The sequence below is a fragment of the Ranitomeya imitator genome, chromosome 3, assembly GCF_032444005.1.
Source record: "Ranitomeya imitator isolate aRanImi1 chromosome 3, aRanImi1.pri, whole genome shotgun sequence".
NCBI classification, from domain to species: domain Eukaryota; kingdom Metazoa; phylum Chordata; class Amphibia; order Anura; family Dendrobatidae; genus Ranitomeya; species Ranitomeya imitator.
In genome coordinates, this window is record NC_091284.1 from 126,708,783 (window position 1) to 126,724,588 (window position 15,806).

At 51.5% G+C, this 15,806-nt stretch overlaps 2 protein-coding genes across 3 annotated transcripts in view; one reads left to right on the plus strand and one right to left on the minus strand.

Moving 5' to 3' along the window:
• Positions 1–8,510: 8,510 nt before the first annotated feature.
• Positions 8,511–11,229, minus strand: DNAJC30 (DnaJ heat shock protein family (Hsp40) member C30). The gene has a single exon (XM_069761400.1). The coding sequence runs from the start codon at positions 11,189–11,191 to the stop codon at positions 10,352–10,354; it is 840 nt and encodes a 279-aa protein (XP_069617501.1). The 5' UTR covers positions 11,192–11,229; the 3' UTR covers positions 8,511–10,351.
• A 191-nt stretch (positions 11,230–11,420) lies between these two features.
• Positions 11,421–15,806, plus strand: part of BUD23 (BUD23 rRNA methyltransferase and ribosome maturation factor) — a 30,077-nt gene continuing 25,691 nt past the window's right edge. The window contains exons 1-6 of one of the 2 annotated variants that reach the window (XM_069761401.1): positions 11,421–11,650; positions 14,504–14,541; positions 14,686–14,781; positions 14,860–14,942; positions 15,028–15,124; positions 15,206–15,302. In XM_069761401.1, the coding sequence (XP_069617502.1) occupies positions 11,603–11,650; positions 14,504–14,541; positions 14,686–14,781; positions 14,860–14,942; positions 15,028–15,124; positions 15,206–15,302 (459 nt within the window). In that variant the 5' untranslated portion in view covers positions 11,421–11,602. The remainder of the gene's footprint in view (positions 11,651–14,503; positions 14,542–14,685; positions 14,782–14,859; positions 14,943–15,027; positions 15,125–15,205; positions 15,303–15,806) is intronic. The other variant, XM_069761402.1, reaches the window with a different exon arrangement.

The window sequence follows — 15,806 nt, forward strand, 5'->3', positions numbered from 1 at the left end:
GCGATATCTGTGAATGTGCGGCAGTAGTGGTGGATGCTGTACATTCACAATGGTGTCAGCCGGTCCGTGTGGATACCGTGTGTGCGTTGTGGCTCTGCGGAGGTGGGTTCAAACACCTCTCTTCATGTGCTGTGTCAACGCTGTAATTTGGTTGATGTATCGCTTTATGATTCTCTGATATATACAAATAAATCCTGTTTGTTTCTCACTTAGGTTTCCAATTCTGTTTCCTTCTGTTTGGTGTAGTGCGATGCTTCCCTTCTCAGCAGGAGAGTCTGACCCTCTCTCATTTCTTCTAATTGCTGCCCAGCAGTTTTCAGTTACGCTTTTCACTCATTAGCTATTTAGCGTGGTTAATGATCTGTGCACTTTGGGAAAGGTTCCTGCAAACAGCTATTACCCTGTTCTATTGTGAAGGAAACTGTGGACTGACCACAAGTTTTCTGTGTTTTTAAGGCTTCTTCCACAGCACGTGGGGGAGATCTGCTCCTATACATCCTCCTTGATCGAAAAGATGATTCGTTCTTTGCATAAAGGAGATGGAAAACATTCCTCATGGAAATATGACCATTTCCCTTGTTCCCTCTGCTTCTGATCAAAAGAGCAGGATCTCACCTTGGTTAAAGGGAAGAGAGAAAACAGCCCCCTGCACTGTCTATAACCAGTACTGGATTTACAGGAGCCTGAAAACCACTTATATTATCTATCCACAAAATAGATAACAGTATCATCATTGCTGAGGCACGACAGCTGGGAACCCCACCCCATCACAGGGATCCCAAAAATTTCTGTGTAAATGAAGTGGTAGTCAGCATGTGTGACCACCCCTCTACAGATAGTGGACGGAGCAGAGGGCGCACACGCTTATTACCTCATTATTTACAAAAGGTTCTTCAGGCTGCCTATCCTCAAGATCAGTGGCGTTTTCAGCAGGAAGACCCCTAGCAATCATGCGCCTATCACTTGGGTTGGTGAAAACTATTGTTTATGGATCAACCCCTTTAACCCCTTCAAGTCGCGGCCCTTTTTCATTTTTGCGTTTTCGTTTTTCACTTCCCTCCTTCCCTGAGCCATAACTTTTTTATTTTTCCGTCAATATGGTTGTACTTTTGAACGACACCATTGGTTTTACCATGTCTTTTACTAGAAAACGGGAAAAAAATTCCAAGTGCGGTGAAATTGCAAAAAAAGTGCAATCCCACACTTGTTTTTTGTTTGGCTTTTTTGCTAGGTTCACTAAATGCTAAAACTAACCTACCATTATGATTCTGTAGGTCATTACGATTTCATAGACGCCTAACATGTCTAGTTTATTTTTTATCCAAGTGGTGAAAAAAAATTCCAAACTTTGCTTAAAAAAAAAAAAAAAAAGTGCCATTTTCCGATACCCGTAGCGTCTCCATTTTTCGTGAACTGGGGTCGGGTGAGGGCTTATTTTTTGCGTGCCGAGCTGATGTTTTTAATGATACCATTTTTGCGCAGATACGTTCTTTTGATCGCCCGTTATTGCATTTTAATGCAATGTCGCGGCGACAAAAAAAAACATAATTCTGGCGTTTCGGATTTTTTTCTCGCTACGCCGTTTATGGATCAGGTTAATGCTTTTTTTTAATTGATAGATCGGGCGATTCTGAACACGGCGATACCAAATATGTGTATGTTTGATTTTTTTTTTACTGTTTTATTTATGATGGGGCGAAAGGGGGGTGATTTAAACTTTTATATTTTTTATATTTTTAAAAACATTTTTTTTTTACTTGTGCCATGCTTCAATAGCCTCCATGGGAGGCTAGAAGCTGGCACCACTTGATCGGCTCAGCTACATAACAGCGATCATCAGATCGCTGCTATGTAGCTGAAATGCAGGTGTGCTGTGAGCGCCGACCACAGGGGGGCGCTCACAGCAGGCCTGCATCAGTAACCATAGAGGTCTCAAGGACCTCTATGGTTACCTTCCTGATGCATCGCCGACCCCCGATCATGTGACGGGGGTCGGCGATGACGTCATTTCCGGCCGCCCGGCCGGATGCGGTAGTTAAATGCCGCTGTGTGTTTGACAGCGGCATTTAACAGGTTAATAGCGGCGGGTGAATAGCGATTTCACCTGCCGCTATTGCGCGCACATGTCAGCTGTACAAAACAGCTGACATGTCGCAACTTTGATGCGGGCTCACCGCCGGAGCCCACATCAAAGGGGGTGACACGGCATGCGCAGTACTAGTACGGCGCATGTCGTGAAGGGGTTAAATGTCTCAAATGAGCAGTTGTAAGAGCCTTCAATCATGGAAAACACTTGTTCATTGACTGATCACTCTGATCAATAATTAAGATATTCTTGCCTTGTTCGTTCTCGTTCAGTGTGTATTGGATCATGTAGAACGGACACAAACAAGCATTGATTGACTTGTAATTGTAGATCCACATTTTTCATAGATAAAATTCTACTCATATAACCTTGCCTTTAAATTCCACAAAATAAGGATTTTTGTGTACTCACCGTAAAATCCTTTTCTTTGAGCCATTCATTGGGGGACACAGACCGTGGGTGTATGCTGCTGCCACTAGGAGGCTGCCACTAAGTGATACAAAGAAAGTTAGCTCCTCCTCTGCAGTACACACCTTCCTGCTGGCTCACAGCTAACCAGTCCAGTGCAAAAGCAGGAGATCAATAACAACATATGAGCGTATAGCATGTCATATTATATATGAGAGTATAGCATGTTAGATTATAAAAACAAGCATAAGCTAATAACAGGGTGGGAGCTGTGTCCCCCAATGAATGGCTCGGAGAAAAGGACTTTACGGTGGGTACACAAAAATCCCTATTTCTCCTTCGCCTCATTGGGAGACACAGACCGTGGGACGTCCCAAAGCAGTCCCTGGGTGGCGACATCAGATCAGGCCCTGTGTATCCGCTACTTACAAGTGCCCAACGCGACCTGCAGAGTCCGCCTGCCCAGACTCACATCTGTGGACGTGTGGGAAATATAGTGCTTCAAGACTGCATGCGGACTGGAAGAATCCGCAAGCTTGCAAGCATGCCTTGCCGACACCTGGTGCCTAGAATCCTCGATAGACAGTGAGATAGGCTGACATCTAGTACGGAAGGACTTCTGGATCGTGAAACGAATCCACCAGGCTATCATGGCCGATGAAAGGGCTAAATCTTTCCTGAAAACGTCAGGAAGCCTTCCTCTTACCATCAGGAAGCCCAAATAAAGCGTTCAACCTTCAGAAGGACGCCGTCCTCGAGCCGTACCTTCTCAGAGCACTCACTTCGTCCAGAATATGGGGAACTCATTCCATTTTGTGGACTGGTGCATAAAGAGATGAGGGAAGAACTATGCCCCCATAACAGTGGTAATACAATACCACCTTGGTAACAAGGGATAGGGACGGCCTGAGGACAACCTTGCCTTGAAGGTAATAAGGGAAAAGTCTGAAAGAGCAGAGCAGCTAGCTCTGAAGACTCGTCAGAGTGAGGATATCGCAGAGAAAAAAGGGCGACTTTCCCTGATAGTAAAGTCTGCCCAGATGAAAAGGAGTCTACTGTAGGACTCCTTGGACCATTAAGGTCCCAATGATCTAACGGTATGCCATAGGGAAGAACTACGTGTGAAAAACTCCCTGTGAGAAAGTCCCTACTTGCAGTTTTGCTGCAATAAGGCGGGAAGATACTAGCTCTGCAAACAAAAACTGACATGGTTAGTGCAGATCTCGGAGGATCACTGGGGACCTTTCTGCTTCTGAAAGGCTTTCGGAAGTAGTGAAAGGGGAGTTATGGAAACTGGTACCACGGTCGAACCAGAACAGGCAGTGCGATGGCTATTGGATCTCGAGGCTGAACCACGAACTCGAGTACATTGGCCTTCAGTATGGACGCCATCCGATCTACAACTGGAGAGCTCCACTGAAGGCAGATCTGATGGAAGACTTCGGGGTGAAGTTCCCACTGACTTGAGGCGGAACCCTGACAGCTGAATTTGTTTGCCGTCCAGAGTTCTACTCCTGGGATATATGCTGCCGAGATCACCGAATGATAGATCTTGGCCCATCAGACAATGTGATGTACCTCGGTCATGGCGCCTGACTGTGAGTACCTGCTAGATGATTGACGTATGGCACCGCCGTGGCATTATCCAATTGAATTCGGATGGGTGACCCGCAAGAAGGCAGTGGACCTGCTGTAGGACTACCGATCGGATCTTCAGAGCAATGATAGGGAGAAGACTGGCATTTGTAGTTACTAATAACCATTGAACCGGGAGAAAAGCCCTGGATGAAGAAGGAGCTCAGAGACTATCGTCTCTTTGACTTTCACAAAACGAGCAGAGCGAAGGAAACCGCTTCCATTGTCGTCACCATTTTTCCTCAGAACCCTCCTAGCAAATCGAATGAAATGAGGGGATGAGTAATCAAGTGCGCGAGCTTCCTGTTGAAGGGTCATGACCTTGTCTCGAGGGAGAATTACCATCCTTCTGGAAGTGTGCAGGATCATCCTTAAAAAGGATATCTGCTGGGCTGGAAATGAGGAGAACTTGTCTAAGTTTAGCTGCCAGCCCAGGTGAGAGGGTATCGCAAGTGATATAGACGACTCAGTGTAGTCCTGGAAGGGCGGCTAGACAGTCAACCAAACAGTAGTCCTGGAAGGGCGGCTAGACAGTCAACCAAACAGGGCAGGACGAGCACGCCTCTAGGGTGCAAGAGAAACATGACATCCGCCATTACACTTGTGAACACTCTGGGTGCTGTAGCAAGGCCGAAGGACAAGGTCGTGACTTGAAAATGCTGTTCACGAATGGAAAAGCGAAGGAATTTTTAAATAGGGTAAGCATCTCGAATGTTGATGGATGCCAGAAACTGCACCTTTTTCTGTTGAAGTAATGGCTGAGCGGAGGAACTCCATCCAAAGAAGGAGGACCTTGTCAAAGGTTGTTAGAAGCTTGAGGTCCAGGATCGGTCTTACTTTTCGTTCTCCTTTTTTGGAACCAAGATCCCTCAGATTTAGACGGTCCTGGACAACCCTTATACAATCCTTTGTCAGTCTCCCGCTCAAAAGATTTGATTGGCCAGTTGTACTGTCTTTGGGAAAAGGTTACTAGTGTGAATCAAGGTTGTTAAGGTCTCCAGCCAGGGGACCATTGCTCTAGCAAGCCATGCTGTGGCTAGGGAGGATAGAGCGCTGAACCCGAAGCCACAAGACGGAATGAACCAGATTTGTTATCTGACAGTCCGTGATATTTTTAACTGATGATACATCGGGCAGGGATATTGGTAGGTATACCACAGGAGACTCTACCCGGTTAATCTGCCAAGTGGCAGAATGCACGGCTGCATCCAGCAGGTCATAGTCTCTTGCCATCGCCGCAGAGATAAAAATTCATCAATCTCTTAACAGGGAAGTGGAGAGGAATTGTCCGCCTTCTTGCATCATCCGCTAAATAGTAGTGATGCAGAGGGGGGTGCCTGTACGCCAAAAAAGGAGTGGTTCTGTATATCCACAGAGTTCAGGTCCCCGGGTGACAGGGCAGGTTTGTCTGTCGTTAGGCCTGGTTGCAGAAGAGGTACATGGAGGCGACACTCCGTGTGCTCGTCTGTTGATGGTGTGGGGAGATCGGAGCCCTTTAAAGGACCCATCGCCCTTAACAATCAGACCAGGCATGGAATCCCACGTAGAGGCTTCTGTCCAGTGAATCGCTTATCTGGACTGAATGGCAAATGCTCTACGAGGGAGCTTTCCATATTCAGAGCCTTGTTGTCATCAAATCATTGGTGAGGGAGCAGGAAACGAAAACTTCCGTTTGTTAGAGTCAATGTGCCCCTTTAATGCAAAAACCGTCACCCCTGTGCCTATATGTTTCTAGACGCCTGTACCTTTCTAGAATACTTGCGGCCCCTGCTAGCCGACAGCTCCCATGTAGGATAGGGACCATGTATATCAGTCCTGCGAGCACTCCGAGCCACAGAGGGTACATGGAGGGATTCAATCTCTTGGTCAGAGAACCATGGATTGCGGTCAGTGACGAAGTCCACTGAGGGGAACTAGGTACTCTGGTATACGCTGGGGTCAGCGGCGGTGGGCTCCTTGGATTGATCATGCGCCCTTAAGACCAGGGAATACTGGTTTTGCGCCTTTAAGACCAGGGAATATTGGTCATGCGCCTTTAAGTACAGAGAATACTGGTCATACGCCTTTAAGACCAGGGAATACTGGTCATGTGCCTTTAAGACCAGTGTGGCTTTAGGTCTGGTACTTCCTTACACGGGTACTGATGTAGTGCCAGGCGAGAAATGCCAGAAAAGCGGTCGGAGCCGCCTTAGGGTGCCATAGGGCGGGCGGGACTTCCGGGATGCGGCCTACACATCGGCCGAAGCCAGGGACTAAGTTTTTGCAGCTGGCCAGAGCGTTACCTCAGGGAGGTGGGCTACAGGGAAGTGGCTGAAGCTGCCTGTCAGCATGTGGATATCCCTCTGAAGATGGATCCACTCACCATCGGTGCGCATCCCGGCATGGAGCCACCACGGATGTGGGTTTCAGTGCTGTTCAGTGCAGGGATAAACCTCAATCCATTATCCCTTTGTTAGAGAGGTGGAGAGGAACCGTCTGCCTCCTTGTGCCATCCGCTTTTACAGTGGTGGGACAGTGGGGGCTGCTTGGAAGCCATAGAGAGGGGGCTCTGTATATCCACAGTTCAGTCCGGGTGGACAGGGCCAGTTGTCCGGCAATAGGCCTGGCTTCAGGAGAGGATACATGGAGGCGACACTCCATGTGGCTGCCTGGTGCTGGTGTGGGGAGATCGGGACTCGAAGGAACCGTCGCCCCTGAAGTGAGTTCAGGCATGGCTTCCCATGTCGCAGGAGAGGGTACGGGGAGGTATACTCGCTGTGCTTGCCTGTTGATGATTCGGGGGAGATCGGATCCTTGAAAGGATCCGTCGCCCCCTCCCCGCAGAAGTGGAGTCCCAAGATGGCGCCCGAGATTTGCAGGGCTCTTCTCGTTCAGAGAAGCGCCTGAGTAATGGGCGGGGCTCCGGTGATGGGCAGGGATTTTAACTGCGGCCTAGTCTGGCTGAAAAAGACGGGGACTAAATTTATGGAGCCTGCCGGCGGAGCGCGCTGGCGGCCGCGACGTAGCGCCGAGTGATCAGGCGGTTTATTAAAAGTTCATAAACAGACAGCAATAAATTAAAACAGCCTCTTCCAGGTAAACAAAAGGAAAATAACCAGTCCATATACAGCATGGGCTCAGACGTTTAAACGTGAGTCTTTTCCTCTCCGACTCCAGCAGGGTCTGAGCAGCACACGCAACGTCTCCTCACCTTGCAAAACACACAGACCAAGTGAGACAGTCCTAGCTGCCTTAAATCGGACAATTCAAGACCTGGACTGGAGGTAAGTGAGCAGCCGATCCCACCCAGCTCTCAGCTGCTTGTAAAACCCTGACTCATTAACCCTTTCCGACATCGGGCATAATAGTACAGCGATGTCGAACTCCCACATGAGCCCACATCTTTCCCGGGACATGTCAGCTGTTTTGAACAGCTGACATGTCCCCTCAATAGCCACGGGTAGAATTTAACAATTAATGCATTACCAAAATCCCCAGAAGAAGCTGGATGCGAAACGTGCGTCGGGTGTGAGGAGGGATGCCTATGATTTCCCTAGGTCTGCATTCCACACCACTGCTGTGGTAATATGCATCATTTTAAACCTTTACATCGGTGCGCTATTATAGCCTTTATACCATAAATAATTTATACTGTGGAAGTATATCTGCATTTGCAATATGTCACTAGCCTTGATGTAAAGCCCTTTTTTTCCATTAATATAGCCATGTGCCTCACATGTAGTGGATTTTGGTAATGTATGCTACTACAGCCTTTACACCATAAGCAATAGATGCATTATGGATGTTTTTTCACGTTTGCATTATGTCACTTGACTGGATGTAAAGACTTTCTGCTACAAATATAGCCATGTGCTATTGATCTTACATATAGTGGATTCTTGTCATGCAGCCCAGCGTCCTTCCTAGTTAGGGCGCTCTTGTTTTCTATTTTTTGCTTTTATACATACAATTTCTTGTTCTTTTAAAACTATTAATAAAGTATTGAGATTTTATTTTCTGGATCTCTTCGTTCAGCATCCCTTTAGTGTTAGTCCGAATTTATGTGAATCCCTTTAAAATAGTTGTACTGTAAGCCACGAACAAGAGGTTCTAAAACCTAGGAAAAAGCTGCTATAAAAATGAACATCTGCACACACGGACTTTGGAAGATCTGATACTAGATGGCACCAAATCATGTGAATGGATACTTTAGGATCAAGTTTTCCCTGCACCTACATTAGTGGGCACAAGTAGCTTCTTTGGCCATCGTTGGGGCTAGAGAAGCTGGATCAGCCGGATTGGCCCCATTCAGGGAAGTGGCATTGTGTAACATTAATCTGTGAGCCAGGGCAGGTGAAATAAAGGCACCCAATGTAAAAATAAAGAAAACAACTTTGGTCCTCTATCACCTCTTTTATATATACAATCTGGACAATTACAATAAATATTATAAAGTGCGGTGGTCCTGTGCTCAGGAGTAAGGAAGGCACTGGTCTCATCATCACAGTCTTGCTCCTCTGACACAGATTCACGTTCCTTATAATAGGCATTAAATTAAAAGTGGCGACAAAGGCTTGTATCGCACGTCAGCATTATATAGCCTTTGTAAACATTCGTTGCCACGACACAATGTTACAGCACCATATATATGTGTCCACCTCTGGCATTTGGCCAGATAAGAATCCTTTACCGAAGGCCACCGGGCTGCGCAGCTACAGGTCTGTGATGACACTTCTTGGGGTTGAACGACGACTCAATCTTCACACAGATTAAAGGGAATCTGTCACCTGAATTTGGCGGGACCAGTTTTGGGTCATATGGGCAGAGTTTTCAGGTGTTTGATTCACCCTTTCCTTACCCGCTGGCTGCATGCTGGCCGAAATATTGGATTGAAGTTAATTCTCTGTCCTCCATAGTACACGCCTGCGCAAGGTAATCTTGCTTTGCGCAGGCGTGTACTACGGAGAACAGAGAATGAACTTCAATCCAATATTTCGGCCAGCATGCAGCCAGCGGGTAAGGAAAGGGTGAATCAAACACCTGAAAACTCCGCCCATATGACCCAAAACTGGTCCCGCCAAATTCAGGTGACAGGTTCCCTTTAACGGACTTTGGGCATATTATTATACTACAAAGTTTAAAGTTAGAGATTTCTCGCTGCAATTAAATGATCTTAATGTTTCCTTAACCTGCATGACAATTGCAGGTTACATCTTTCTCCACTGTCAGAAACCATTGCAGTACCATGACGGAGACTACAGGTCCCCTACGTTTAGGCTCAGGCACACACAAAACATGGAGCCATAATAAAGCTTCTATACCAGTGCACCGAGCCGCTACACATTTCATATGCAGTTATTCTTCCCGTGAGTATCTCCAGACATGCCACCTTAGACCCCGCCTGATTCTCGGCACACTGCGCCGACACCTGAGGGGCCTCAATCTCAGAACAACCGCAGCCAGCTGTTATGTTTGGCAGATGCTCTAGACAGAACTCTATAACCACCTGTTACACTTAGTAGCCAAGGTCTACGAGGGGCATTACTGTCATCAGATGGGGATCTGCACATTCACTCACATGAAGGTACAATAGCTGCTTGGAGTAGGATACATTACTACATTTACTTCTACGTCTTCCCTCCTGCAATGCTCTGTAGCTACAGATGTAAAGGTGACCATACACATCAGAGGAGTGTAGGCCAGGGTAACCATCTAATGTGTATGGGGTGTCCTAACTATTCTGATGACACGTTCAGGGGAGATGAGAGCGCATGTTTCATTTTAACATGCACAATCTATTGTCCTCACAGGAGGAAAGACCCTCTGACCACTCAGACAAAATAGGTTTTTTGACTGTCCAGGTGTAAGAGACGGAGGAGTGGAGGGACGGAGGCATTACGTTATTAGGATAAAACCACATGTCCAGTGTTCTGCTGATTTCCTTTTGTAGGAATCCGAATAAATGTGTAGAGAAACCTACGAATTACACTTTGTGATTCACACAGATGTAACTTTTTTCTTAGGGGCATCCAAATATCAGCCATTTATAGTGCATCGATTATATGCATCCAACGTCCGATTGGCTGATAACACCCAGTCCACCATTACCACCAGTAAGGTCGCCATGTAAGCGCAGTCACTCTCCAGATTAATGAATGAAAGAATCCCGCATTTATTGTCCGTCAGTCAGAAGAAGGTCCTGAGTGATGGGAGAACTATTCCCATAAGGTATAATTAACGGTCTCATCGCAGCGACAGGAGTAGGACAGTGGTAGACAATAATAGCAGCATTGCTGACAGCTCGGCCACCTTATTAAGCCGGGTGGCCTTGGCCTGCTCCAGCTTCTTCTTCTCTAGGTGCTCCCGCCGGGCCTTCCAGAGCTGCTCGCGGGCCAGCTGCTCCCCGTAATGGGCCTGGTAGAAGGCATCAAAATCAAACATGGGCTTGGCGGGTGTAGTGGAGGAGGACGTGGCGGTCGCTCTCGGAGCTCCAGCCTGTTTTCGGGAAGGGCTGACACTTTTCCCGCTGGGTTTCTTTGCAGAGCGGACATCTTCCAGGCTCAGGAGGCCGCGGTCGTACTTCTTCCTCAGGCTGGCGCTGCCCAATATATAATAGGCCTCCATCACCAGCCCGAACTGCCGGGTGGCGTCCTCGTTGCCGGCATTGCGGTCAGGGTGGAAGCGGAAGGACTGCTTGTAGTAGGCGGTCTTGATCTGGGCCTGGGTGGCGTTCCCCGTCACGTCCAGTATGTCGTAGTAGGCCGTGCGGCTCTTATACAGCACAGACCCCCAATCCTGAGCCCTGTCGGGGCCATTTCTGTGCTTGTTACTTTGGTGATAGGATTTTCTTGATCCAGTCCATTGAGAATAAACACAAACCGCCTGGCTGGGGTTCTGTTGCCTTCTGCTCCAGTCCCTGTGGGCTCCCGAGGGCCACAGTGTGTATAACCGTAGTCTATAGCTGGCCCCAGCAAAGGACTCACAGGAAAGGACGAACGACTGGCCATGCTTCCTGCCAGTCCTCTCTTCCAACAACAGTGGCCGCGCTTTACTCCGGAACAACCTCAGACTGACCTCAGCCATATTTACCGGAGCGAAGGCCGGCCCGGTAGTGGCCGGTACAGTATCAGCCAATCACATGAAGCGTTTCTAAGGCGGGCCCTGGCTGGGACTAAAACTGCAGCGGCTAATATAATTGGCTAGCTACAGTGTCAATCACCATTTATAGCCAATAGTTTTAATGGTCGGAAGTAACCTAAAACGAGGCTTGAAAATTAGATCCTGAAAACGAGTGGTGGATAGTGTGGCAGCCATTTTGTTGAAGACAAGTTCAGATTGCGGTAATAGAATGGCTCCATCTGAGGAGACTGATGTAGTGTTCCCGTCGGCCTCTTGTGAGCGGAGATCAGGCGGCCTCAGTATGACGTAACTTGTGTGCGCCAGCTCTCACGTGTAGAGTCCGGCAACTACCGGAGAGCTAGAGCTGCGGAGATCATGGCGAAGAGTGTGAGGAGGCCGGAGCAGACCGGACCCGCAGAACTGGTAGGAGGAAGAACTGAGCTGCCATGTTGTGGTTATTTTGGATGGCGAGTGAGGCTGCAGACATTCTGCGGTGATGGCAGTGCTGCTATGTGTACACGTAGTACATAACTTTTAGAAGGTTTTTTTTAATGCCATGCCCTCCCCAATGGCATCACTGACAGCACATATGGCCGCCCTCAGCACACCCCTAAATGAAGGTATAGAACCCCTCACCACTAATTTAGGGGGAGCACCACACTGATGGTGGCCGGTAGTGGGCAGACTCCATGTTAGTGCTGGGTTACTATGGGCTGCAGTGCTCCTTCCACTGGACAGTCGTCAGCCAGTCACCGTCAGCCAGTCTCCGGCAGAGCGCCCGCCACACCCCCACCCCCCTCAGCTAGTCTCCGGCAGAGCGCCCGCCACACCCCCTCCCACCTCAGCCAGTCTCCGGAAGAGCGCCCGCCACCCCCCCTCCTCCCTCAGCTAGTCTCCGGCAGAGTGCCCGCCACACCCCCTCCCCCCTCAGCTAGTCTCCGGCAGAGCGCCCGCCACACCCCCTCCCCCCTCAGCCAGTCTCCGGAAGAGACCCCGCCACCCCCCCTCCTCCCTCAGCCAGTCTCCGGCAGAGCGCCCGCCACACCCCCTCCCCCCTCAGCCAGTCTCCGGAAGAGACCCCGCCACCCCCCCTCCTCCCTCAGCCAGTCTCTGGCAGAGCGCCCGCCACACCCCCTCCCCCCTCAGCTAGTCTCCGGAAGAGACCCCGCCACCCCCCTCCTCCCTCAGCCAGTCTCCGGCAGAGCGCCCGCCACACCCCCTCCCCCCTCAGCCAGTCTCCGGAAGAGACCCCGCCACCCCCCCTCCTCCCTCAGCCAGTCTCTGGCAGAGCGCCCGCCACACCCCCTCCCCCCTCAGCTAGTCTCCGGAAGAGACCCCGCCACCCCCTCCTCCCTCAGCCAGTCTCCGGCAGAACGCCCGCCACACCCCCTCCCACCTCAGCCAGTCTCCGGCAGAGCGCCTTCCACACCCCCTCCCCCCTCAGCCAGTCTCCGGAAGAGACCCCGCCACCCCCCTCCTCCCTCAGCCAGTCTCCGGCAGAACGCCCGCCACACCCCCTCCCCCCTCAGCCAGTCTCCGGAAGAGACCCCGCCACCCCCCCTCCTCCCTCAGCCAGTCTCCGGCAGAGCGCCTTCCACACCCCCTCCCCCCTCAGCTAGTCTCCGGAAGAGACCCCGCCACCCCCCTCCTCCCTCAGCCAGTCTCCGGCAGAACGCCCGCCACACCCCCTCCCCCCTCAGCCAGTCTCCGGAAGAGACCCCGCCACCCCCCCTCCTCCCTCAGCCAGTCTCCGGCAGAGCGCCCGCCACACCCCCTCCCCCCTCAGCTAGTCTCCGGAAGAGACCCCGCCACCCCCTCCTCCCTCAGCCAGTCTCCGGCAGAACGCCCGCCACACCCCCTCCCACCTCAGCCAGTCTCCGGAAGAGCGCCCGCCACCCCCCCTCCTCCCTCAGCTAGTCTCCGGCAGAGTGCCCGCCACACCCCCTCCCCCCTCAGCTAGTCTCCGGCAGAGCGCCCGCCACACCCCCTCCCCCCTCAGCCAGTCTCCGGAAGAGACCCCGCCACCCCCCCTCCTCCCTCAGCCAGTCTCCGGCAGAGCGCCCGCCACACCCCCTCCCCCCTCAGCCAGTCTCCGGAAGAGACCCCGCCACCCCCCCTCCTCCCTCAGCCAGTCTCTGGCAGAGCGCCCGCCACACCCCCTCCCCCCTCAGCTAGTCTCCGGAAGAGACCCCGCCACCCCCCTCCTCCCTCAGCCAGTCTCCGGCAGAGCGCCCGCCACACCCCCTCCCCCCTCAGCCAGTCTCCGGAAGAGACCCCGCCACCCCCCCTCCTCCCTCAGCCAGTCTCTGGCAGAGCGCCCGCCACACCCCCTCCCCCCTCAGCTAGTCTCCGGAAGAGACCCCGCCACCCCCTCCTCCCTCAGCCAGTCTCCGGCAGAACGCCCGCCACACCCCCTCCTCCCTCAGCCAGTCTCCGGCAGAGCGCCCGCCACACCCCCTCCCCCCTCAGCCAGTCTCCGGAAGAGACCCCGCCACCCCCCCTCCTCCCTCAGCCAGTCTCTGGCAGAGCGCCTTCCACACCCCCTCCCCCCTCAGCTAGTCTCCGGAAGAGACCCCGCCACCCCCCTCCTCCCTCAGCCAGTCTCCGGCAGAACGCCCGCCACACCCCCTCCCCCCTCAGCCAGTCTCCGGAAGAGACCCCGCCACCCCCCCTCCTCCCTCAGCCAGTCTCCGGCAGAGCGCCTTCCACACCCCCTCCCCCCTCAGCTAGTCTCCGGAAGAGACCCCGCCACCCCCCTCCTCCCTCAGCCAGTCTCCGGCAGAACGCCCGCCACACCCCCTCCCCCCTCAGCCAGTCTCCGGAAGAGACCCCGCCACCCCCCCTCCTCCCTCAGTCAGTCTCCGGCAGAGCGCCCGCCACACCCCCTCCCCCCTCAGCTAGTCTCCGGAAGAGACCCCGCCACCCCCCTCCTCCCTCAGCCAGTCTCCGGCAGAACGCCCGCCACACCCCCTCCCACCTCAGCCAGTCTCCGGCAGAGCGCCTTCCACACCCCCTCCCCCTCAGCCAGTCTCCGGCAGAGCGCCTTCCACACCCCCTCCCCCTCAGCCAGTCTCCGGCAGAGCGCCTTCCACACCCCCTCCCCCCTCAGCTAGTCTCCGGAAGAGACCCCGCCACCCCCCTCCTCCCTCAGCCAGTCTCCGGCAGAGACCCCGCCACCCCCCTCCCCCCTCAGCCAGTCTCCGGCAGAGCGCCCGCCTGCTCTTGTCATATGGTTATTTCTTTTATTTAATACATTTATACTTTTCTTCCCTACAGTTCTACAATGAAGATGAAGCTCAAAAATACACACACAAGTAAGGACTGTTGCGCTTGCGTTTAGTTTGTGTCATCCCTCCGTCCTCCTTCTGTCTGCCTGCCACCTCCCTACACCACTTGTCTGTGTGATTCCAGTCCTTTCTCTGTGTGGTCCCCTGTAAACTTCTTCCTTTTCACTGTAGCTCCCGTATTATAGAAATTCAGTCTCAGATGTCTGAGCGGGCCGTGGAGCTCCTGTGCTTACCTGAGGATCAGCCTTGCTACCTCCTGGATGTCGGGTAGGGTGTATGCCATATTGGGTATACCATGGAGGCTCTGTATAGATGCGTCTTATTTTTTGTTTTTTCTTTTTGCAGGTGTGGTTCTGGTTTGAGTGGAGACTTCATATCTGAGCAGGGGCATCACTGGGTGGGCATCGACATCAGTACTGCCATGCTAGGTGAGTTTAATTTCGATGATGACGCTGGTCTTTAGGTTGCACACCTTTTTTTAGAAGTAATCCCTGCTCTTGTCTCTTTCTCTAGATGTGGCATTAGAACGAGAAGTAGAGGGGGACTTGATCCTTGGGGATATGGGGCAAGGTATTCCCTTCCGACCTGGAACGTTTGATGGCTGCATCAGGTAATTCTGAAGCTTAGAGAAGCCCAAAAGGGTGTTTTTACTAGTTCTATTATATTTAGATTTTTTTTCTCTTCCTCCTAGTATCTCAGCTCTGCAATGGCTCTGTAATGCTGATAAGAAGACGCATAATCCTCCTCAGCGGCTCTTCCGCTTTTTCTCTACTCTTTACTCTGCTCTGGTGAGTGCATTTACTTGTCATTGTACTTCACTTATTTGGGGTAAGTTATTTATTGAATTGTATTAGATGTACAACTTCCAGTAGTGTGTTGGTGCAGAGTATGGCCGCAGTGGCAAATATGCCCAGCAGTCAGACTGTAGAATGTTGTATGATGCTATATAGTCTGCTGGATTGGCCGCGGGTCTGTTCACCTGTAGTCTGTAGACTCATACTGATTACAATGATGCCTCAGGTGAAGTAATTCGTTTTGAAGATTTTCTTTAATCTCTGAAGTTTGCTTGTACTCGTATATCTTTGACTACCATCCAAAGAAAAAAAGGTGTTTGTATGTAGTCTTTAACCCCTTTCTGCCATTAGACGTACTATTGCGTCCATGTGGGGTGGGCTTTACTTCCCAAGGACGCAATAGTACGTCATATGCGATCGGCAGCGCTCACGGGGGGAGCGCCGCCGATCGCGGCCGGGTGTCAGCTGTTTATCGCAGCTGACATCCGGCACTATGTG